Source organism: Botryllus schlosseri, chromosome 8, assembly GCF_051294905.1.
Source record: "Botryllus schlosseri isolate E-star chromosome 8, Bs_hap1, whole genome shotgun sequence".
In the NCBI taxonomy this organism is placed as follows: Eukaryota; Metazoa; Chordata; class Ascidiacea; order Stolidobranchia; family Styelidae; genus Botryllus; species Botryllus schlosseri.
The window spans coordinates 27,774,265-27,797,781 of NC_137243.1; the positions used below are offsets into that span (position 1 = coordinate 27,774,265).

The window sequence follows — 23,517 nt, forward strand, 5'->3', positions numbered from 1 at the left end:
ATATTCAACTTTCCTATATTCCGAAACTAATGATCTGGTATATCATAGACACAAAATTCATGGCAATAATTCAATCTTTGTTCCAAATCTATTGTTGTCCAATCCAGTTAACCCACTTATAGCCTGCCTTTTACGAGGCCCCTTGGGAATGATGGCGTGAAATTTCCTAAGTTTATCTTATTACGAGATTCCATTAACTTACGTTGAAGAGATCATTTACAAAAAAGATGAATACAGATCTGGCCTTGTTCCTTTGAAGGCTGTCCGTTTGTGTCAAATGTCTTTTTTGTGACATCAACTCTTCTCAGGCTTTGGAATGACGTAAAGTAATAGTGAGTTTGGAAATGGTTGCTACATTTCGCATCAGCCAAGTGTGAGCCCAAATGTAACTCGGAAAATGGCAGATATTTCACATAACACAGCTAATACTTCGCTATGGAATGCTGGTGCATATGATGCACCGCACACAGTGTGCATCAACAACAGTGTTAAAAGAACAAGTGTATTAAAACATGACTTTCACACAATAGAAAACGATTCTGTGTGAAAATCTAGGCTCTGACACAAAGCCCAGTGACCTATAATGATTTGCGACAGTGGAATTCTATCATTCATTCATGGGCGGCAGACTTGTACAAACTGCTGGATTTTCAAAATGCACAACTAGAACTAGAACTACTACTGTCGGTACTTGCTTTTCAAAATCTGCAACTAGAACTACTCAATTATCGAAACTAGAAACTAGAACTACAACTACTTGCTTTTCAAAATGCATAACTAGAACTGGAACTGCTGACTTTTCAAAAGTTGCAACCAGAGTAGAACTATTCAATTTTTCAAACTATATCTACAACTACACAATTTTCAAAACTCACAATTAGAACTGTGTACTCACTTTTCGAAACTCGCAACGACAACTGCAACTGCAGGCACTCACCTTTCAAAATCTGCATTTTGAACTTAAACTATTCACTTCTCAAAATCCATAACTAGAACTAGAAACTATACTTCAAAAATCGGTAGTTAGTTGGCTGTCAACGAACTAGACGGTAGTTTGTACAAGCCTGACGGCGGAGAATAGGCACTGTCTGTGGTGGGGCCATGTGTTGCGTTGTTGTTCCAACAGACCAGGGGATGAGACCACGATCCTTTATCGATTGCCCGAACGCATGACCGACGGACCAGCCGGCTATCTTATTGTCTTCAACAATGCCACCGCGGATAGCCTTGAACCTAGCGAGTAATGTATTTCAACATCTTCCCCCGCTACTGCAACCCGTGTGAAATCGTAATTCTCCCGTCGTGCCAATTCTTGATATCATCTAGACACCACGAGCCATACGTGCTTGGGTATTTCAAAAGTAGATTGCTGTATCATGTACACTGTACAGTCGTGTAGGTAATATCATTTTGTCCCATATTTTTTTTCAATCAACACTGTTAAATGTTTTTCGTGCCAGCATTTCGTATTATGTTTCATTTCTTGTCTTGCATTGCTGAATAATATATTCCTATTGAAATGAACCCGAATATTTTTGTACGACACTTGTCAGGGGTTATTGTCAGTAACTAGTAGACATTTGTAAAATACATTGTATATCAACAATCGTATCGCAAAGTATGACGCAGAATAGGATTACCATACGTCCTCCTGCAGGAGGATTTGTCCTCTTTTTTCAAGAGATCCAAAATGTCTTTGTCGGCAATTCGTCCTCCTTTGTAGCTTTGAGAGCCAGCCGATTGTACACGGAGAACTAAAAATTGCCATAACTAACGAGAAATCTCAACAGTGACGGCAAGGTTAACTGAAAAAGGTCAACCACAACCTGTTTTGCGTGCGAGCAAGTCTTTCGGGGGTCGAGTTTGAAAAATACCTTCTTCTAATATTCTCTTAGTCAACGCGATAATACTTCCCGTAAATTGTTTTAAATTACCTTTTTTTCGGCGACTATTCTATCTTTTGTGATTCGCAAACCGTGTTTTCTTTCCCGAATCTCAAAATGGTAACCCTACCGCAGAAGTGGTCAGTAACAAGAACTTCAAGCAGATTTTCGTACTTGCACTACTTCTTCAATTGGTTATAATTTTAGACCACTTCAACTTGACAGTTTTTAGTTTTTTGTCAAAACCAAATCTAAAATACTTAGTTTTTATCTACTTGTAAATCATTACTCCTATTTCCACCCGTATTTCTAAATTGACAGCATTAATTCTATGTCTACTTCGATAATGATGGTGAGTACTTTGACTATGACTACTTCTCATTAACCTGTGTTGATATGCAATGCTCTTTCCAATTCAGTACTACTTGCTGACGATTACCCCTGAAGAGTGTCAGCCGAAAATATGCACGCTTATTTCAATAGGGGTATATTGAAGTTGTGTACCTCCAAGAAGCTCTTGGAATGTTACATTATTCTGTATTGCATGTAGTGACTGGCCGTACATCTTCAATATAACTGCCAATGTCGACATAATGATAGCCTCAAAACACAGCAATGTATTTAAATTCAGATTCAACGCTCATAGGAAATGATTGTATGAGATCGTGCTTTGACGATGCATGAACAGGAAGTTCAGTTGGGAATCGACTTGATATCAAATTCACTCTCACCACACTGTCTCGATAACGAAATTTCACGGTGTGCGATTTACTCGAGCCTCGACTTGACTTACATGACTTGGCTCAGACTCAGAGTCAAATTTTTACGTTAAACTAAAAACATTACTCGACTTGAATTTAACTCAAAATTGGAAAAAAAATAGGAATGATTGACTCGGAGCTCGACTTGAAAATGAGCTGACTTGACTTGAAATTTGAAATGACTCGTGACTCGAAGGCAATGATTTTTGTGCATCTGCACATCAAGTCAATCGAAGCAAACTGGAGATATTTGTTGACTCGAGTCAAAACTTGCATTGACTGGCAGAAACTTGCGACTCGAACGTAGTCACTTGATGTCTGGACAGCGAGCTTGGCTCGTTTCGTACAGTTCTGTTAGCATTTTCAGGAAAACCTGAAACGAGGTTGGAATCAAAATGAGCGCGTAGAAACATTTCACAAATTACATTACCGGCATTTCTATCTAATTACTCTAATTAGACGGCTCAAACTATCTAGCTGTCCAAATCCACCTTATACCTGTATGTTGTTTGTTGACGGCAGTCCAGAATGAGCATGTCATTAGGTCACTAGAAGATGTCAAAAAGATTACAAGCGTCCATGTTGTATATTTTTTCGCAGTTCTTCCACGAATCAAATCGCAAAGGAACCGGCCAAGTCAAGGCAGTTCATGACCAGCCCGGGTCATATCACTGGCGTAAGGGCGCAGCTACGAAAATCTCTTTCGGATAACGGAAAGCTGCAGAACATCAACTCGTCGGTATGGAATGCTGCGCCTGTATACACAAGACTGCTGAATAATAGGCTTTTACCAAGTGTAATCGCAGCATACAATTGTGAATCGCATTTAGGAATAGCAATAGAACGTTGTATATTTTCGTCCTTGATGCTTTTGCGGCATATACACCGACCCATGATATACAAACAACTATCTGTGCATATGCATACCATGAGTGCATGATGTGCATATGCCGCTGGACAAGGAAGGTGCAGATTAGTCTTTGAGGCTTTCTATGTTTTGCACCACCTCTCCATGCTATCCCGGTCATGCTGAGCGATAAGCAGGGAAGACATAAATACCAGTGTTACTAATCAGTAGGGCGATTTTTTTTTACCTAAAAACGGCAGATTTACACCTAAAAAATCAAATTTTGGCCTAATTTTAACCTAAAGTTTGCAAATTAGGTGTTTTCGCACATAATGTAAAAATTATACTATTTATCTTCATTTCTGGCTGGAACTGACTGTCCTTATTTAGTAGTTTGGCGTGAAAAAACGTTTTTTGCTTAAAAACTAACAGATTTTTGCATGCCAAAAACTAGTATTTTAACAAATCTGGCCCTATGAAGAATTCCAGTAGTTACATCACGTATTATGGTAAAACAATTAAAATTTGTTGTAGTACAACAACGAAAGATACTTTCCTACATTCTCGTGTAAAAAGTGTCACTCATTGCTAAGTAGCTTGCCAAGAATGGAGAAAGAACGTTCAACAGCAGCAGTTGTTGGCTGACAACACCGAAGCTGGGCGTACACTGCTGGTCACACATCGCGTTGATTCAGTCTGACAATGTTGTCTACATCACAATTTTTGATCATGCGCTTCTTGATATAAGAACCATGCAATGCCCACGCAGTCTTGCTTCAGTTAGGATATTGCGGTACGTTGAGCATAACACCATGTCAACCTATTTGTTTTATTTGAATGTTTATGATTCACAATGAGCAGAAGAACGGCCGTCCAAAACGGTAGGCCTATAAAGTAGGCTACGAGCTGTAAAATATCAAATGATAAGTTCACCGACAATGTAAAATCCACAATACAAACGAAATGCGGAGGTCAAAAAAATTTGGACTTTGTAAACAATTTTGACATATTTTGACCTAACGCTACAATTTTGACAAAATTTTGACAAATTTCGACATGTCAAAAAATAATCGCCCTACTAATCAGGTGTTTCGTCTGATCCGGCCAGGAATGGAACCCACGGCTTACCGATCAACAAATCGGACGCTCCTCCATTACGATATTTTGTCGGTCAATGAAAGAACGCAATCGGTACATTAGGAATGGGAAAGTAGCGATTGGAAATCAATGATGAACAGATGCACGATATCCTGATTAGGACAGGGCATACACCGTGTGAATTACTTTCTTCAAAATGAGTCATGGTTGCTGTGAAACTTATAGATTTTGGTCACTATTGTTTATGGAAACACAAGCTATCGAGAATAGACTTGAATGGAATATCGATTTGCATTGTGAATATTGTGTGTTCAATACCACTGCAACTTGCTGGCAACGCTAGTATGAGATACTGGATTTTTAAAATGCGCAACTAGAACATGAACTAGAGCAGTGGTTCCCAACCTTTTTGTCTTCATTCCCCACATCAGATTTATTCCTAGTATTTATTCCCCACCACCCAAAACTCCTATACACTCTTTAAAAATGCCCCTCCATCACATTTGGCCAGACGTTTTGCAGGGACTAGCTATTGGAAGAAAGCAGATGATATTCAACAAATGAAACATTTCAATGAAAGATTATACAAGAAACACCACATTTTGCCTCACAAAATCAATGCGAATTCTGCTGTTGTTTTGGAAGCCGAGCTCTTGTGAACTACACGCGATATAATTTTCGATCAATACATTCCAGAGCAGTGAACTTGTAACGGTAATCGCTCATGTGTCTTCGTAAATATGTAGAAACCATTGAATTCCCCCCACCGGTTGGGAACCATTGAATTAGAACTACTCACTTTCCAAATTGTTGAACTAAAACTAGAACCACGGTAATCATTTTTCGAAACACACAACTAGAACTAGAACTAGAACTATTCACTTTTCAAAATGCACACCTAGAACTACTCCATTTTCAACATGCACAATTAGAAGTAATTATTTTTCAAAAAGTGACACTAAAACTAGAACTACTCGCTTCATAAAATGCACAACTAGTACTTCAACCACGACTAGAACTACTCGATTTTCAAGATGCGAAACTAAAACTACAATTAGTCACTTTTCAAAATGCACAACTAGAACTAATACTAGAAGTAATCCGTTTTGCAACTTGAACTGGAACGAATGACCTTGAAAAACCCACAACTACCGTAACTAAAAGAAAACTGGCTGGGTTCAATTCCGACACAATTTTGTCCAATTTTGATGGCAATTTCACTCATGAAGGCGATGCCAACATAGACCTACCGGTACCTCAAATTTACTTGACACTTTTACAAAATTATAATCGGCAGAAGTAAGTAGTTTTGACCTAAAAACTTTTGCAGGAGTGAAAACAGTGTAAAAACAGAACGAGTTGAGTATGCAGTGCGAGTAGGCAAATCTTCCTTGGGTACTCTGTAAAAAGTCAGCCTTCGAAATAATTAAAAAACGAGTGGACATTAGGAATATAACTTGATTTTCTACGTGCTGCTTGCTAGGCGATTACCTCATTTCCGACTGGCATAAGCGAAGTGAATAAAGTTGGAGATTTTGGTTTTGAAAAAATAGCACTGACGGTGGGTGATCTCAGAATGATCAACGAAAAACTCGAACAACTTTGCTTCTACTGGTTGAAATGGCTTCAAATTTGATGTGCAGTGTTGTTTTACGCAACCTGACGATTGCAATTGTCTAGCAAGCAAGATATGGAAAAAAGCTTTTTTTACAACCCCAGTGGACATGGAGATGATACATTGAGAAAATTGTCCAACGTCGAAAATAGTATCAAAACTATTAATCCCATTGTAAATCAACGTATCATTTCAGTACTCGAAAAAATGATTGTGCCCAACCGACTGACCACCTGGATATATTGCCTTGTTTTTAGTCGCGTGAATGGAGCCGTTTGCCAATCGCGGTGGGCAGAAGTCTGGATTCGGCCACAGGCTCGCTCAGCTACGTCTCGATGAGAATGCAGCAGGACCACGACCCGACCAATATCGACAACGCTCCTATTTTGAAGAACCTGCTCGCGGATTCAAAGTACGTAACGACAGAACGGGCTGTCCAAAAATCACGGAAACACATCAAACAAACAAACAGGATCACATTTTTTCAAATTTTACTGGCTACTTGATAAAATGGTTGGGTTTGCTAAAAAAACGATGCACATCAAATTTGACTCCATTCCGACCACTGGAAGTGAAGTTAGTTGAGTAAAAAAGTTTGGATTTGAAAAAATAGTGTTTACGGTATCGAATACTATCGTTTAGCAATGCTAATCCAATGACTCAGTTTCAACGGATTGGAACTGAGCCAAATTTGTTCTGCATCGTTTTTAGACAACGTCACAATTTCGTGAGGTAAATCCAAAATATGATATTGTAATAACTACTTTTACTGGTTGAAAGCCAGCAAAATTTATTGTGCGGAATTTTTTAAGCAACCTAACAATTTTATCGACTGTCCAGTACATAGAAAATAATTACTATACAACAACCCTTATCAACAGAATACTAGTAGGGCTGCATTTGAAGTGAAATGTGTTTTAAATCTAAAAACAGGCCTCGGTACTATGGAAAGTGCAATGTCCAACGTAGTTGACCTATGGTCGGATGTTATGTTGTTTGTCATGGAAAATGATGACTCGATAATATGTGCAAGATGCCGTAAGCGTATTGCATTGCGCAGTATCGAGTCTGTGCTCGAAACTCGACGTTGCATGTTCTCTACAGTTGCGAAACTAAAAAATCTTGAAATTAGATTAAAATTAGAATTGCTGAATTTGTAAAAAACTGGGACTTCGAAAATAGAAAGGAATGCAACGCATATCAATTTCGATAATAAGCACGAAAATGACAAATGTCTGCACAGTAAGCTTGGCTCGTTCCGCACGATACAGTTCTCCTGTGACATTTCGAGGAAAACCAAAAATGATAGTGGAATGAAAATGAGAGGATAGAAACATTTCATGAATTAGATTAGCACAGGTATGCTCAAACAGCTAAATTCTGAGCTGCTTAAATTGAATAATATGATGATAATGATGATAAATCCGAATGTTTTCGGCTGACATTGGTCAGGAGTCATCGTCAGCGACCAGCAGAGAATCGAAGAGATCATTGTATATCAACTTTTCATTTTTCAACGAGTTTTACATGTTCAGATCGGAACGCAGACTGTCATCGTCGGACCAGCCGTCGTACGCGCAGGAAAACGGCCACCTGACCAGCCCGAGTTACAACAAGAGCCTGCAAAACAGCTGGCCCAACGCGTCTCATCAAAACAGCCTACGTTCGCCTTTGCTAGAAGCCAAACGCAGCCAGTTCCAATACTGCGTCAACATGAACGAGCAGCCCAATCCAAACCCCAGCCCCATGCACAGCCCCAGTTACGCGAACGCTCAGCAATTTACGTTACCGCAACCCCAGAGCCACCACAACACCCCCTTACCCCAAAACGAGCAACAGTTTTTCGGGGCTGATATCGTAAACAACCAAAACGGGCCTGCCATCGGTGACGATTCCGTGGAAGCTGAAAAACTGGACGAAATGTTAACCGAAAGTGAAAATTTCGTGCAAGACCTCATCGACGCGGAAGCCAATTCAAATCAAAGCCAGCAGCCGCAAATCCCGCCATTTCGAGACCCGGACGGACCCCAGAGAATGACCCCGCCTCCGGCATACACGATAGAACAAGGGGTGGGCGTGATACAGAACGAGCCCATGCCCATGTACATGGGGCAGTCTCAGGACGTGAAGTCCGAACCGCAGAGTCCGATGATCATGAGTCCCATGGCGCAGAGAAGTTTTTTCAATGCGCAGAATAACCCGATGACGATGCATCCGAACGGTTTGCCCCTAGCGAGCCCCACGACCCCTCATCCGGTACCTATGCATCACGGGATGCATCCGCAAACACCTGTTGGGGAAGGGAACTGGCAGTTTACGATGAGGTATGGAGATTTTGTATTCGGAGACTAGGGTTTGAAAAATCGAGTACTTGATTGATTTTATCATGAATATGAGGCTTTATCATGAGTATGAGGCTTCGAGTCTTCAAGTATCATTCATTATAACGTCATATTTTTTCGGCCATAACTATTTCATTGCACTTTGTGACAATGCTGTCACGACTTGACAGATATGTCATTTCAAATAAGACTTGTGGCTTTGCAGTACCTGTTCCGTATGCTGCGATACCACCAATCAAAGTTTCAAGACTGCCCCATTCAGAAAAATAGCGAAACCATTATTCTTTGTGGAAAATTTTGGTTTTAAAATAAATCCGGTTTCACTGGTATAGTGAACTCTTACAGTTTACGCCTGATTCGGACTGTGTGCTCGAATCAATGCAGAATAATTTGAAAATTGTCTTGTTACCATAGTTGGGCTGCTTGGAAATTTTCAGATTTTCCAGATCGGACTAGAAATAAAAATTGCAGCTACACAATTTTTCCAAAATTAGATTTGAATTAGAATTACTGAATTCACCAAACACCAGAGTAGATTAAATTCCAAATGAGAGAGAAATACAACTTAAATCAAGCTGATACATATCAAATTTTAGTTCATTCTAATGAGTACTTGAATGGCAAATGTCTGTACTGCAGACTTGTGCAACTAGAACTAGAACTGGGACAACTCACTTTCAAAAATCCGCGACTACTCAAAAAACCTTTAGTTAGTTTGCTCTCAACTAACTAAAAGGGTAGTTCGTACCAGTCTGCTGTACAGCTTGTGTCTTTTCACTCGAAACGGTTCTCCAGTGCCATTTTCAGGAAAACCAGAAATTAGGTGAGCATTAAAATGCGAGCAAAGAAACATTTCCAAATTCGATTACTGGCAATTTGCTCAAATTCAGGGCCGGCCAACCCGTGGCTTGCGAGGTGATTGTCGAAAGTAGGTATAATATCCAAAAAAATGAATTACCCACGTCATTTATTGCTAACATGCAAGGCCAACCAACAATTTGATTAGCTTACCGCGAAATTTGAGATGCTGATGCTTAAAATATCAGTTCTGACGCATTGGTGTTGCCAGGGGCCAGCCATATTTTTGTAGATCTTGGTATATGACCATAAAGTAGAATATTTCGTGGTAGAGTTATACGACTTCACCACTTCGCACAGTTTATGGTCACTCGATTTCTTGCTTTTAGTATTGGCACCCTCCTAAAAATGAGACACACTAACTATCTTCGCATCGCAATCATGAGTGAACGTGCCGCCCAACATGCGACTTTGCCTGTGCAATCACAGAAAGATCGTCGGCAATGAAACCTTTGCACAAAATAATAGACTCGTGTTTGCCAAAATCTTCGATATTTCTATGTCCAAGCGCCAAATAATCCTGTCCTTGCGAAATGAAACCAGCAGTATAAATTTGCAACCCGCAATATATGCAAGTAACATAATTATTGACCAAATTCATCCATCGAGTTTGAAACATTTTCATGCTGTGCGCGGCTAGATCGCGTATGCACACTGCTCTTTCTTGTCATATTGTTTTAAATCCATTTCGATGCGTATTAATATTAGTCTTTGTTTTCACCGTTACCTATTCCGGCTTGCTCCTGTCGGAAAGTAAAAAAGTCTTCAACATCCCAGTGGCCCTCGCAACGGTTCGTAAATCTCATGTGGCCCTTTGGCCGTAAAGATTGGTCACCCTTGCTCTAATTAGTCGAATTAGACTACAAGAATGATCTGGTCATTGATAATATGTGAGTAGGGATGGACTATTTTTCTTGTGTTGCAGTGGCCAGACGCAGAACTACGGCAACGTGCCTCCTTCGCCAGTCGGGTCCGGTCCTGTCAACCCCATCAACATGAACTCTTCCACGTCCCAAGACAATATAGTACAGAGTATCAACTATCTGCCTCAACCCGCGCAACAGTCCCTGCCCACGACCACCAAGGTAAGTTTAGCTACAGGACATGAATGTGCCTAGAATATTGACAGCTATATAGGTAATCATAACTAGAGCTCAATGGATCCCAGGATATTGATACATGTATTTATTAAACTGAACTAGAGCTAAAACTAGAAGTCACTTTTCACAATGCGCAACTAGAACTAGAACTATAAAAAAAACAGTAGTTGGTTGGCTGTCATCTAATTCAATTGGCAGTTTGTAAAAGTCTGTTTCACATCCCTGAGTATCAGAGCATCGCTATTGCAATAGCGGGCCCAAGTTCAGAGATTCTCCAGTGTGATTGCAAATGTCTTATGCTATGTTGACAGGATGTAAATGATTTTCCAGGCCAGAAATCGCCGGGCCAGCGGCGGCGCGGCCAGAAAGAACGCCGACGGCACCCTGTCCTGCGCCATATGCGGACACACGTTCAGAAGCGTGCCGGCTTTGAACGGACACATGCGGGTGCACAGCTCATCCACAGAGAGAAAGGTAACGACAGTAACGAGAGAGCAGGTTTTTTTCGAGCATTTTGAGAGAGCGATAGAGTCTCTATTTTTGATCCAGCCGACATACAAAACAAACAGAATCAATGATGACACAATAAAACATACATGCACATTAGGGTTGTTCAAAAATAACTTTTTTTCAAATTTTGGCTGCTACCAACTAAAATTGTTAATTTGGCTAAATAAACGTTTCACACCCACACCACTCCATTCCAGCGAGTAGAAGTGAAGGTATGATAGTTCGAAAAATCTGAATTAATTATAAAAAAAATTCAAATTATACTGGCTAATTCATGAAATTGTTAAGTTGTCTACAAAAACGATGTAAAACAAATTTGACTCGATTCCAGAACTTAGAAGTGAAGTTATTAGAGATTTTCAGTAAGAACTCTGTGGTTATGCTCTCAGTAAATGGTATTTTTTCGAATCCAAGATTTTTAACTGCAATAACTTCGCTTCTACCAGCTGGAATTGAGTCATATTTGCTGTGTATCGTTTTATCGGACTACTTGACAATTCCATGGGGTAGAGGGTAAAATTTGACTAAAATTTTTTTATAATAAATTCAAAATTTGCCAACTCTGATAGTTTCACTTCTACTAGTGGAAATTGAGTCAAATTTGGTGTGCAGCGTTTTTTTGAGCCAAAATCTCATAGCCGCGAAAATCTGAGCAAGTAGTTTGTAAAAGTGGATTTGGTCGAGCGACATAGTGTTTTCAGAGCAAGTATTCTAGGTCTAATTTTGCATAAAATACTGACAACAGTTGAGTACAAGTGGTAGAAGTAACTATTTCCGAGACATGTCACTCTACTTTGAGTGCAAGTAGAAAAAGAATGTATGAAAAGGAGTTTAGAAGAGTAGATTTGTTCGAGGAAAGTAGCGATTTCCTAGTAGATTTTTTTTCAATACCTAGTTACGATGCCGAATATGGTGCAATGTGCACTAGGGCTGTTCACGAATAACTTTTTTTTTTAAATTTTACTGGCTACCCCATGACATTGTTATGTTGTCTTGAAAAAACTAGAAGTGAAGTTATTGGAGTACAAAATTTTGGATTTGAAAATAGATAGTATTTACGGTGGCAAATTCTTTCATTATTTCTTATAGCTCTACCCACCATAAATACTATGATTTGAAATCCTAAATTTTAACATCAAAAACTTCGCTTCTACGTGTTGGAATTGGCGTGGGTCGTTTTTTCAGACAACCTTACGATTTCATGGGTAACCAGTAAAATTTGAAATTTTTTCGTGGTTCAGCAGTAGGGTTGTATGAGAAAAAACTTTTCCTTCAGATTTCAATAGCTACATGATAAAATTGTTAGGTTGGTTAAAAAAACGTTGCACACCAACTTTGGCTCCATTCCAACCAGTAGAAGCGAGGTTCGTGCAGTGGAAAGTTCTGAATTTATCATTAAGAAATAAAAATTTCAAAATTTTTCTGTCAACCCCACAAAATTGTTAGGTTGTCAGTAGAAATGACGCACACGAAATTTGTCTCAATTCCAACCACTAGAAGCGAAGTTATTGCAGTAGAAAAATTTCCAATTCCATGATTTTATCATAAGTAATGAAAGAGTTAGCCACCGTGAATACTATTTTATTCAAATCCAAATTTTCCTACCGTAATAACTTCGCTTCTAGTGGTTTGAATTGAGCCAAATTTGGTGTGCGTCATCTCTACTGACAGCCTAACAATTTTGTGGGATTGAGAGAAAAATTTGAAATTTTTATTTTTTAATGATAAATTAGAACCTTTTCACTGCAAGAATCTCGCTTCTAGTGGTTGGAATTGAGCCAAAGTTGGTGTGCAGCGTTTTTTTAACCAACCGAACAATTTTATCAAATAGCCAGTGAAATTTGAAGGAAAAGTTCTTTTTTTTGAACGACCCTATTGAGCAGTGGTTCTTGGATTGATCTGTTCGGGAGTGCTGCAAGAAAATGACGTTCGTCGGCAGCAATGTGGCTGTCATATTGAGTCCTTCATCATAATCCGCGGCTGAACTTGAACAGTGATATGATGCGTACTTTATATTAGTTGTTCGTCAGTTTCCCAAATATCGCACTCAGGGTGCGCGAAGTGCTAAGTTGCCGCGAACAATTGAACTTGAATTGTTTTTCACTCAAATGACCATCATCAGCATGATCACACGACCGAAATTAGCCCATCTGAAATTGGGTTATTGTCATGCAGCTGAGCGTCAACCCACGCCATCGAACGTGACAAGCAGGTTTGTCATTTTGCGTAATGGAACAGTTGTTGCAGCATCATACACACGGTGTGCGTAAAAAAGCAAACTCGATGCGTCTCAGAATATGATAATCATGTGACAGTCGGGATCCTGTTCCCAATCAAGTTTAAATTTCCACCCTACATAGCGGGAGTTGCAATTTTCCTTTGCTTTTTGCAATATGCATAATACATGTTCCGCTGATGACTCATATCGTCTTAGTAGTTAAGAAGTGGCGCAGAACTAAGTTTACCGTGGTGCAGCAAAGAGTCTTATACGCCGACATGGAATGAAATGAAATAGGTAATGACTTGGAATTGCCTCGTACTTGACTCAATTCGAGTCACTTTGAAAATTTGTGTGACTTGACTCAAAAATTTCTGTGCGTTTGTGTACCCGTGTGTTATCAGGGTTAGGGTCTCATTTTTCCAGTCATAGTTACTAACAAAGAACCTACTTCTACTTCGAGTAGATTCTGCCTACTTACAATACTTTCTTGAGGGGCTATGGGTTGTACTTCTTGTACTTGACAGATTCCAAGGCCAAACTTACTTCTTTACTTGCTTGGAAATCGTTGCTTCTATTATTACTTGAGCACCAGCGATGGATTCTTTAGCGACCTCTGCATGTAATCTCTATAAAATAGATGAATATTCCCAGTGTAGCATTCGCAGATTCTACTTCTCTGATTTCTCTGCGTTGTGATGTCACGAAAATGGCTGCTATTTTCGCCTCGCGTGCCTATCCTGATTGCTTTGACCAGATCTGCATTTTAGCATGCGCAAAATAATGGATGATATCGGTCATTCGTTTTGTGTATTCCCTTTACGCTCCAACTGCAGAATAAATTGATCAAATATGGGCAGAAATGTCGACCGCTTCGCAGATATTGCCGCATCCGCGCGCAAATATAAACAAACCATATTAGCGCGAGCCTGCAAGCGCCGTTTTGCAGCGTTTTTGCCGATGACTCGTCGCGCGTTGCACAAATGGATCGCATTGGAAGAGAATAGCAATGCCTCTTTCGGACGTGATGCAACGGTGCGTTTGCTCGGAAGCGTGGGCCGCATGAAATATTCATGAGCGCTTGTGCCGAATGTGGACTCTATATTGTGCTCGGTAATAAAACGTTCTGCCAGGTAATGCTGTTTCTCAATTGTGATCTTGATTTAGAACTGGCGTGTCGTTGTCGGTCATTTGAGTTTGAGAGCGGACTGCTTTTTCTGTGCTGAGTATTTGAGATACGAGGTTACTTACGCGGTGTCCTTGTGATGGAGTGGGGACTTGTTGTCATTAGAGCGCAGACTTGTACAATCTGCTGGATTTCCAAAATGCGAAACTAGAACTAGAACTGAGGACATTTAAAAATCCGCAACTAACTAAAAACTGATACTGCGACTTACGGAACTGCAAATGAGCTAAGAAATAGTGGAGATAAAATCGGCATTTATTGAAAAGGACGGAGATTCGAGTTCGAAATGGGAGGATTTCGTCCCCCAAGACCAGCAATGGCTGTAAGAACACCACACAACAGAACTTCCTATCACGATTCACACCAAACGACGACTCGTGTCTCCCAGTTCCAATTCTGCTGGAGCCTGATTGTAAACTTGACATCATCAGATAGGGCAGAATCATCTTTAGCATTGTCTTCAATATTGTGACGTCATTTTATTGATCAGTCGACCTATATCCATTTCGGGGTCAGGAGTGCGTTCGCGGCGGTCAACTAATAGGCAAATAAAATTTGTATATCAACATATCTTCCACGATAAGATTTTTGATATCCAATGTTCTTTCCAATTCTCTACTAGTTTCTGACTGACGAGTGTCAGCCGAAAATATCCGGTTTCATATCAATACGAATATATTATTCACCATGTAACTTAACAGTATTACAGGATGTGGCTTCGTTTTGTTTGGCATATTTGATTAACTTCGACGCCAGCCGTCGTTATCGAAGCCTTATCAAGGCTATCTAAGTGAAAAGCTAGGCACGCCGAGCTGATAGTCGTGACATTATCATATAATTCTAATGGGGTGTCAGGTTCCTTTGAAATATGCTATAGCGGCTCGCTGCCTCGTTTGTATGTAAATATGTGCGCTTTCAAACAAATCGCGAATCAGTCTATCACGGATGTGCTTCTATTATGCGTAACAGGAAGAAACTGATAAGTGTAGCTTGTAGCTCATCTTTCGAGTCACATTTCGCAGCGTGTGTGCGATGTGATAACCCCAAAAGCGAATCAGGCTATTTCGAATTACGAACTCCACCAATGGACTAAAACTAGGGTTGTCGTTAGTAGAGTACTTTCGAGATAGCTTAGTGGTATCATCCACAGTTGCAACGCCAGCAGTAGGGTTGTTCAAATATAACTTTTTTAAAGATTTAGCGGCTATTACCTAAAATTGAAAATTGTTAGGTTGGCTGTAAAAACGTTGCACACCAAATTGGCTCAATTCCGAAGAGTAGAAGTGAAGCTATTAGAGTTTGAATATATTTAAGTTATTAGAAAAGTAATTAAGTTTTTTCTTCAAATTTCCCATGAAATTGAAAAGTTGTCTACAAAAATGATGCAAAACAAATTTGACTGGATTCCATCTCGTAGAAGTGAAGTTATTTTCTTGGATTACACGCAGTAAATACTATTTTTTTAAATCCAATATTTTCAACTGCAATAACGTCGCTTCTACCGATTGGAATTGAGCCAAGTTTACTTTGTATCGTTTTATTTGACTACCCGACAAATCCATGTGATAGAACGTAGAATGTGGTTTTGCGCTGCGTACGACACTAACATTTGTACACACGCGAATATTTCATATTCGCACCGCGCAGGAAGTGTCAACCCGTAATTACAAGTGATGGAACTATTAATGTGATTTTATTCGACGAAACGCATGTTTGCAGGCAGACGTATTGCGCTTCGGTACTGGACGTCGAATCCATTTGCAATTTTTGGTACACTGTCAGAATTTCGCAAACTACTGGCTATTTAAAACGCTCTACTAGAACTAGAACTAATTACTTTCTGAAATCTGCAACTAGAACTAGAGCTGGCAACCTTAAAAACCGAAACGCCACTAAATAAATTCACTTTCGAAGCAAAATATTCATATTTATTTTATCGGAATCGGATCGGCATTTCAAAGGGACGGGTTTCGAGTTTGAAATGGGAGGATTTCGACACCCGAACCTAACAACACCTGGCTACGCCGCTTAAGCAGGGATGGCTCTGAGTTAGCAATAGCTGCGAGAACATCAAACAGGAGAACACGGGTATCACGATTCACGCCTAACGACGACACGCGTTTTCGAATAGTTCGGCAAATACCTTATTGTAAATGCGCAACTAGAACTAGAACTACTCACTACTCTTCAAAAACCTCAACTAGAACTAGAACTACTCAAAAAACTGTAGTTAGTTGACCGTGAACTAACTAAATTGGCAGTTTATAGTGGTGGTTTTAGTACGATAAATGCTAAATGGGTTGGCCTTGAATTTGATGAATCGTCGCTCGCAATTGCGAATTCTGCTTTGACGTCATTTCCGTGACGACATTACGCTCTTAATGCGGTGATATGTATGGCCTATTGCAAACGCGTAGTAGGCCTGCAATGCACGGTCGTTTTCTGGTAGTTATTTTTAGGGCGATCGCTTGGCATTTGGCAGTTCGTCGCTTCGTAGTGGTAGCGATTCCCGTTCTATTTTTATCGCGTTGACGTATGGAGCATGTGATGCTCAATTGCTTTTTAGTGACTGAATCGACAGATATTAGCGCTTTTGTGAATTTGGTTGATTCACGTGAATACTAGCCTGTACGGACGGCGGCTTGCGCCAGACTTGAACTACTGGATAATTCCAGTCGATAAATTACACTAATTAGAACTTAATTCTCGTGATACAATTCTAATTTAATTTGTGAAATGTTTCTAGCTCTCATTTTAATTTCAATCTAATTTACGTTTTTCCTGGAAATGCTACATGAGAACCGAACCGTGCGAGACGAGCCAGGCTTGCTGTGAAGACAGTCACCATTCTCGTTATGATAATGAATTTTGATTTGATTTGAGTTTGATTTTTATTGTATCTCTTTTGCGGTTTCAGTAATTCTAATTGTAATATAATATGGAAAAATGTGTAGGAATCATTCTAATTCTAATGGCATTTTCGAAAGCTGAAAGTTTTCTGGTTGTCCGACTCTGTCGCCTTGCGGTTAAAGCTGTCGTGTGATTAAATACGGATTACGGGAGAGTTTGTGCGCTTTGTAGCCCGCGCGTGCAACTAATTCCTACCTGGCCGATGTAATTAGATCCACATTAATCATACGAAAATCTGTTTGTCGGCTTGAGGTTAACGCGCGTCACCCTCCAGATTTTTTTGTTAGCAACTCTAGTGCGTCTGATGAGGCTGCTGGCCTGAAGAATGTTGAATTGAAAGTGGTTTTCGTCAGTAATTCTTGTGGTGCGTGACGTGGTGGTGCAATGTGGCTTGTTCATTGCGTGGATAGTACGTGGTCATTTTAATAAGTGACGTTGTCATGGAGATGGTGTTTCTTTTTACTGTTTACTTTTTTCGATTACGACTGTGAGACTGTGAGTGCATGGGCGATCGCACTACCCAGCAGGATTAGACTCGAAAACTTTCAGCTTTTAAAATTAGATTAGAATTAAAGTTCACAAATTCGCAAAAAGTGGTAAATCGAATCGAATTTCTGGTTGCAGAGATAAACAACAGACATCAAGTTCGGTTCATATCGAATCAGACTTGTATAGCAAGCTAGGATCGTTTCGCACTATGCAGTTCTGTAGCGTTTTCAGGAAATGAGATTGGAATTAAAATGCGAGCAGAATAATTTCACAAATTAGATTAACGACATTTCGTTTTAATTAGTCTAGTTGTCCACATTTGCCGCCCGGACTATTCACGTCAGAATAGTCGAGCACAATGTCAGCTCTTGCTCGTAAATGTTGTAGAATAAATTACAACGTTCCCTTGTCATTTTACTGATAAATGTTTCTGCGATGTGCATACCACCTGCTGTCTCGGGAGAACAGGCGTGGTTTCTCGCTAATTCCTAGTATCAGGTAACCCCATCACACCATTCAGCTGATTCAATGGCCTGCTTAAACACGTGCTTTCTTCCTTATCATCAGATAGCGAAAAAGCGGAATGCCTTCCCGTGTATCATAGCTAGGGCTGGGCAAAATCGAGTACCTGAGTGATTCGATTCTGAATCACGTATTATGCTTCAAGTCGAGTATCACTCATAATGACGTCATAACATAATATACTACGTCAAAGTTCAAATATGTACCTTTTATGCCACTACAAAGAGGATAATGTCTGTTATCCATCATATCAAAGATACTTTGGTGTTTATTATTGCACTTTGCGACAAGTTGTGGGAGGATCATGACTCCGAAAATGTGTTATTTCCCGTAACAATAGTAGCTTTGTACTTTATGTTTCGTATGCTGGGATACGGCCATTCGGCCAATCAAGCTTTCAAGGCTTCCACAGTGAAAAATAGTGTCGAAACCATAATTCTAGTTGTTAAATATCTTTCGGTGGCTAGGAGTGTATAATTTAAGTACTCGAAAAAATGGTCTTTTACTACTCGACTCGAATCATTAAAATGATTACTCGCTTCAGATTCGAGTACTCGAATCATTTTGCCCAGCCCTAAATTCATAGCATAACCTTTCCGGGCCCAAACTATAAATTTGAGAAATCTTCCTTTGATCCTATATATTATCGGGCGCGAATCCGTGCACTCTGATAGTATTTGCTGGCAGACCAGTACTAGTTTTCAAGTAGCTCTAGTTGCGGACTTTATAAGTGGGTACCGGTAGTTCTTTTTCTAGTTCTAGTTGCGCATTGAAACTTATCTGTCGAACGACAAGAAAACACACGTCGTCGTTTGCTGTGAATCGTGATACCAGTGTTCTGCTGTGTGATGTTCTTGCAGCCATTGCTAGATCAGGGTCATCACTACTACAGTAACGTAGCCAGGGATAGGTTTTTGGGGTCGAAGCCCCTTCCGCTTCAAACACGAAACCGCGTCCTTTTGAAATGCCAATTCTTATCACCATTATTTCTGACTATTTAGTTGTGTTTCAGTTGATTGGTTGCGGATTTTTAAAGATCGTTAAGTCTAGTTCTAGTTCTAACTGCGAGTTTTAAAAATCTAGTAATTTTAATTCTAGTTGCTAGTTCTAGTTGCTTATTTTGAAAAGTGAGTAGTTCTAATTCTAGTTCAAGTCTTACATTTTGGAAATCTAGTAGTTTGTAATGTACAACTATGTTCCCTAGCGACGCAGCGCGCGCCTATGTCTGCATAGTCACAAGCCGCCTACGTCATACTATTCCGGATCACACCTCGAAATTCCTGTTGCGTCAATCGAGGCGACAGCTTAAAACGACAGTTCTCTCCGACGCCACGAAAAGGTCAGCGCGCCGTCTCCAGACAGCGCGCTATTTCTGCACGAAATGAGATGTTACATTATTGTGTTCGGGTCACGTTCTTGAAAAATTTGTGTCGTTTTTTGCGTTAATGAGATTGCCTGCTTGGCTTCGCAGTATTTTAGCAAAGTAAAGCGGATATTTGGCGTTTGTATGCTTGATATAGAAGAAATTTGATTGTTCAATCATCGTGAAAGAGCTAGGTATGGGTATAATGCTGTCTTTATGTTAAACTGAAGAGAATCTTGTACGTAGGTACATAACTTCAGCAGACAATTGTGTAATATATTGATATTGATATTGAAATCAACCCGAATATTATCAGCTGACACTCGTCAGAGGCAATCGTTAGCAATAAATAGAGAATTTGAAAGCACAATGCATATCAACAATCGCATCATTGTGTTCTTTCCAATTCTCTGCGAGTTACTGACGATTGCCCCTGACGAGTGTCAGCCGTAAATATTCGGGTTTATTTCAATATCAATATATTACACACCTATGCTAAACTGAGTTTTATGAATGCGGGCTGTTGCAATTCTTGTTTTGCGGTGTGACGGATGAACTTATATTTGTAGTGTGACGCGTTCTGTACGCGGTAGGCAGATGTTTCACTTTCGTATCTCTTGATGGGTGAACTTGCCTGGTTGGCAGATGCAGTTTGTCGAATCGTATCGGCGTTTGGTCTTGACGAGGAGTCCGTGTTAGCAGGATTTCACCTATTTGCTCATGTTGTTAGGCAGTGCACTATGGTTCGATTGCTTCTAACTCTGATAAGTGGACAAGTTTTTGCAAATTCAGTAATTGAATATGCCATTCAATTGTATATTGAAGTCCTGTACCTCCAAGAAGCTCATTAAATTCAGTAATCCAAATTATAATCTAATTTGGTCAAAACTGTGTAGCTATAATTCTAACTCTGACAATCTAATTTGTAAAAAACTATTTAGATATAATTGTAATTTCAATCTAATTTGGAAAAAATGAGTAGCTATAATTCTGATTCTAGTCTAATTTGGAAAAAGATATGTAGTAGCTATAATTCTAATCTAATCTCAAGAAGCTGAAAATTTCTATAGTCTAACCCTGTATGAACAACATTCGCAGCAATGCTCCATGTTGCTTCCGGACCGTCCATTCTTGAGATATGCGATCTCAGCTCTCGGGGTTTTCCCAAACGGGCCTATGGAGTGAATATTCGGACGGCTCGATTGCGCGACACGTGAATTCGCACTCGATTGACCTCTCGAGAGAAAAAAAACGGGCTGTTTCGCTAAAATCGCCCTGCCGTTCCGTATTAAATACAGATCCGAAAGTGATTACGTACGCCAGCGGTGCCTAACACGATTTTAAGGAGAGGCATTTACAGAAATTTAGATCGGCGGAATCTGGCGAACCTAACAAATGATTGATTATTGATCAAATTTTGACACAAAATGAAGTTCAGCATTTTGTATCGTTTTCTACATACGGGCAAGGGCGTGTGCATTCTCAAGTTTTGCGATTTCTTTACGTTTTCTATTGCTTTATTTTTAATTGTCGTCTCCGAAACAATATGCCCAAAAAATAATCAAGCGACCCAATTTTGGCATCACTGATGTTGACTGCCTGGTTTTGCGTTTCACGCAGACTTTTGCAAACTGCCAATCTAGACGGTCAACTAACTGCTCATTTTTCGCGTATTTCTACTTCTAGTTACGGAATTTGAAAAGAGAATAGTTCTGTTTGCGGTTTTAAAAGTGAATAGTTCTAGTTCTATAGTTGCGTCATTTGAATAGTTTCCGATCAACTTGAAAACACGTGTTGTCGTTTGGCGTGAATCGTGATACCGGTGTTCTGTTGCGTGATGTTCCTGCGGCCATTGCTAGCTCTGAGTCATTACTAATAACAGTGGCGTGGTTAGGGGCTGGTTTGGGGGTCGAAACCCTCCCATTTCAAACTTGCACAGATGTTCATGTGGATGGCCGATTCGATAAAACAAAACTTGAAAAGTTGCTTCTGAATACATCTATTCGAGTTAGTTATGTCTTAGTTGATTGCGAACTTTTAAAGGTCGTTAGTTCTAGTTCTAGTTGCGAGTTTTGAAAAGTGAATAGCTCTTGTTGTAATTGTGGTTTTGAAAAGTGAGTAGTTTTAGTTCTAGTTGTGGTTTAAAAAAGTGAGTGATTTCAATTCTATTTCTAGTTGCTGTTTTAAAAAGTGCGTAGTTCTAGTTGGCGGATTTTGAAAAGTGAGTAGTTCTAATTCTAGTTCTAGTTGCGCATTTTGAAAAGTGAGAAGTTCTATGTCTGATCCCGTATTTTTGAAACCCAGAACTTTGTACAAGGTTCCAGGTATAGCGAGTCCCAGCGCGAATGTGTCACCGTGCGTTTATTACGCATCGGTCCGCAAATAGCAATTTGTCTCTACAGAGAGGAAGCGTATCTTCCTGTATATTGCACTGCTACTAGCCGCATTCACAATGCCGGCAGAGTGCGAGGCGTGTATGATATTTCCGCAGGCGACCAGGCACAGAGTTGCGTGCGTCGCGAGAACTTGCGGGCTCCATTCATGAAATCGGGCCTGTGAAAAGCGAGCGCCTGTCAGACAGCGCGCTATGCAAATGCGTATTCATGGCGTCTCATGCATGCGGCGATATGTCGTGCGAGAAGTCAGTTTCAGTGTAAACAGCGACCAGGGTGTGTGGTTCATTTGCTTACTGCGTTTTGAGTCATACGGCTCGTTTGATGTGCATAACTCGCTCTCGACAGTTGCAGGATCAGACAGGTTGTAGCGACCAGATTTGCAGTGTGTAGAACTATTTCACGCGGTGACGTAACTTGATCATACGTCAACCAGACTTAGTTGTAGAATTAGACGAGTTACAGCGGAATGTAGGGGGTCTAATTCTAATGTATTTTGTAAGATGATGGTATGCTCTCATTTCTGATTTTCCCGGAAATATTGCAGGATAGTTGTATCGTGCGAAACGAGCCAAACTTGCTGTACAGACATTTGCCATTCTCATGCTTTACAGAATCAACGCCGATTTCATATGAAGTTAACTAGATTTTAGCTGTTTTTCTTTCTATAAATTCCAAGTTTTTGCGAATTCACTAATTTTAACTCTAATATTATTTGAAAAAAAGCGGTCAGCTATAATTCTTATTCTAATATACTACAATAAGAAGAATAAATAGTAGCTTTAATTCTAATCTGTAGTCATAAATATAGTCTACTTGGTATAGCTTTTCGCTTGCGATGATTTCAAAGACTACTCCAAGTCGTTTCGACAACCTTCATGTCTTTTTATCGCATCTCAGTCTTGTGGTGTTTTGGTGTTTTGAAATGATGTAATAAAGTGGCGAATGCCTCGCGCGTATGCGTTTCCAACCCGTAGCCTTGGCAATTTTTCGTAACTTTCCGAACTGTCATCTCGGTAATTCCCGGACAGGACAAATATCCCGAGTTTTGAGCAAATGCTAACGGAATCTTTGCGAGAGTCGAACGTAACCGGTCACGCGGCTGTGCGCGCGCGGAATTCGTTGTGTTTGGTATTGCGACAGCGCACCAAAGGCGATAGTTCCGAAATGTTTTCGGAACAGCGAGAGGCTGCCAGCCAGATTATTATCATTCTATCATAGAGTTGAATGTATGATTCATTTGCGTGATGAAGAACTGTAACCCCAAGCTCCATCCTTAAGACAGACTTGGCTGTGATGCGTCAGAAATCAGCGCGTGTGAAAGCTAAATTGATCGGCTACATCATCCTAGTACGGATATCTACTAGCCGTGCGATAGCTTTTGGTCAGAAGCGCGTTATTACGCTGGGAATTAAGTCGAAA

The 23,517-nt window shown here is 40.1% G+C and overlaps 1 protein-coding gene across 2 annotated transcripts in view; it reads left to right on the forward strand.

Annotated features, from left to right (window-relative positions):
* Nucleotides 1-23,517, forward strand: part of LOC145445445 (uncharacterized) — a 77,245-nt gene that overhangs the window by 31,452 nt on the left and 22,276 nt on the right. The window contains exons 10-15 of one of the 2 annotated variants that reach the window (XM_080323634.1): nt 1,127-1,240; nt 3,245-3,383; nt 6,462-6,616; nt 7,740-8,528; nt 10,330-10,489; nt 10,835-10,978. In XM_080323634.1, coding sequence (XP_080179760.1) covers nt 1,127-1,240; nt 3,245-3,383; nt 6,462-6,616; nt 7,740-8,528; nt 10,330-10,489; nt 10,835-10,978 — 1,501 coding nt within the window. The remainder of the gene's footprint in view (nt 1-1,126; nt 1,241-3,244; nt 3,384-6,461; nt 6,617-7,739; nt 8,529-10,329; nt 10,490-10,834; nt 10,979-23,517) is intronic. The other variant, XM_080323635.1, reaches the window with a different exon arrangement.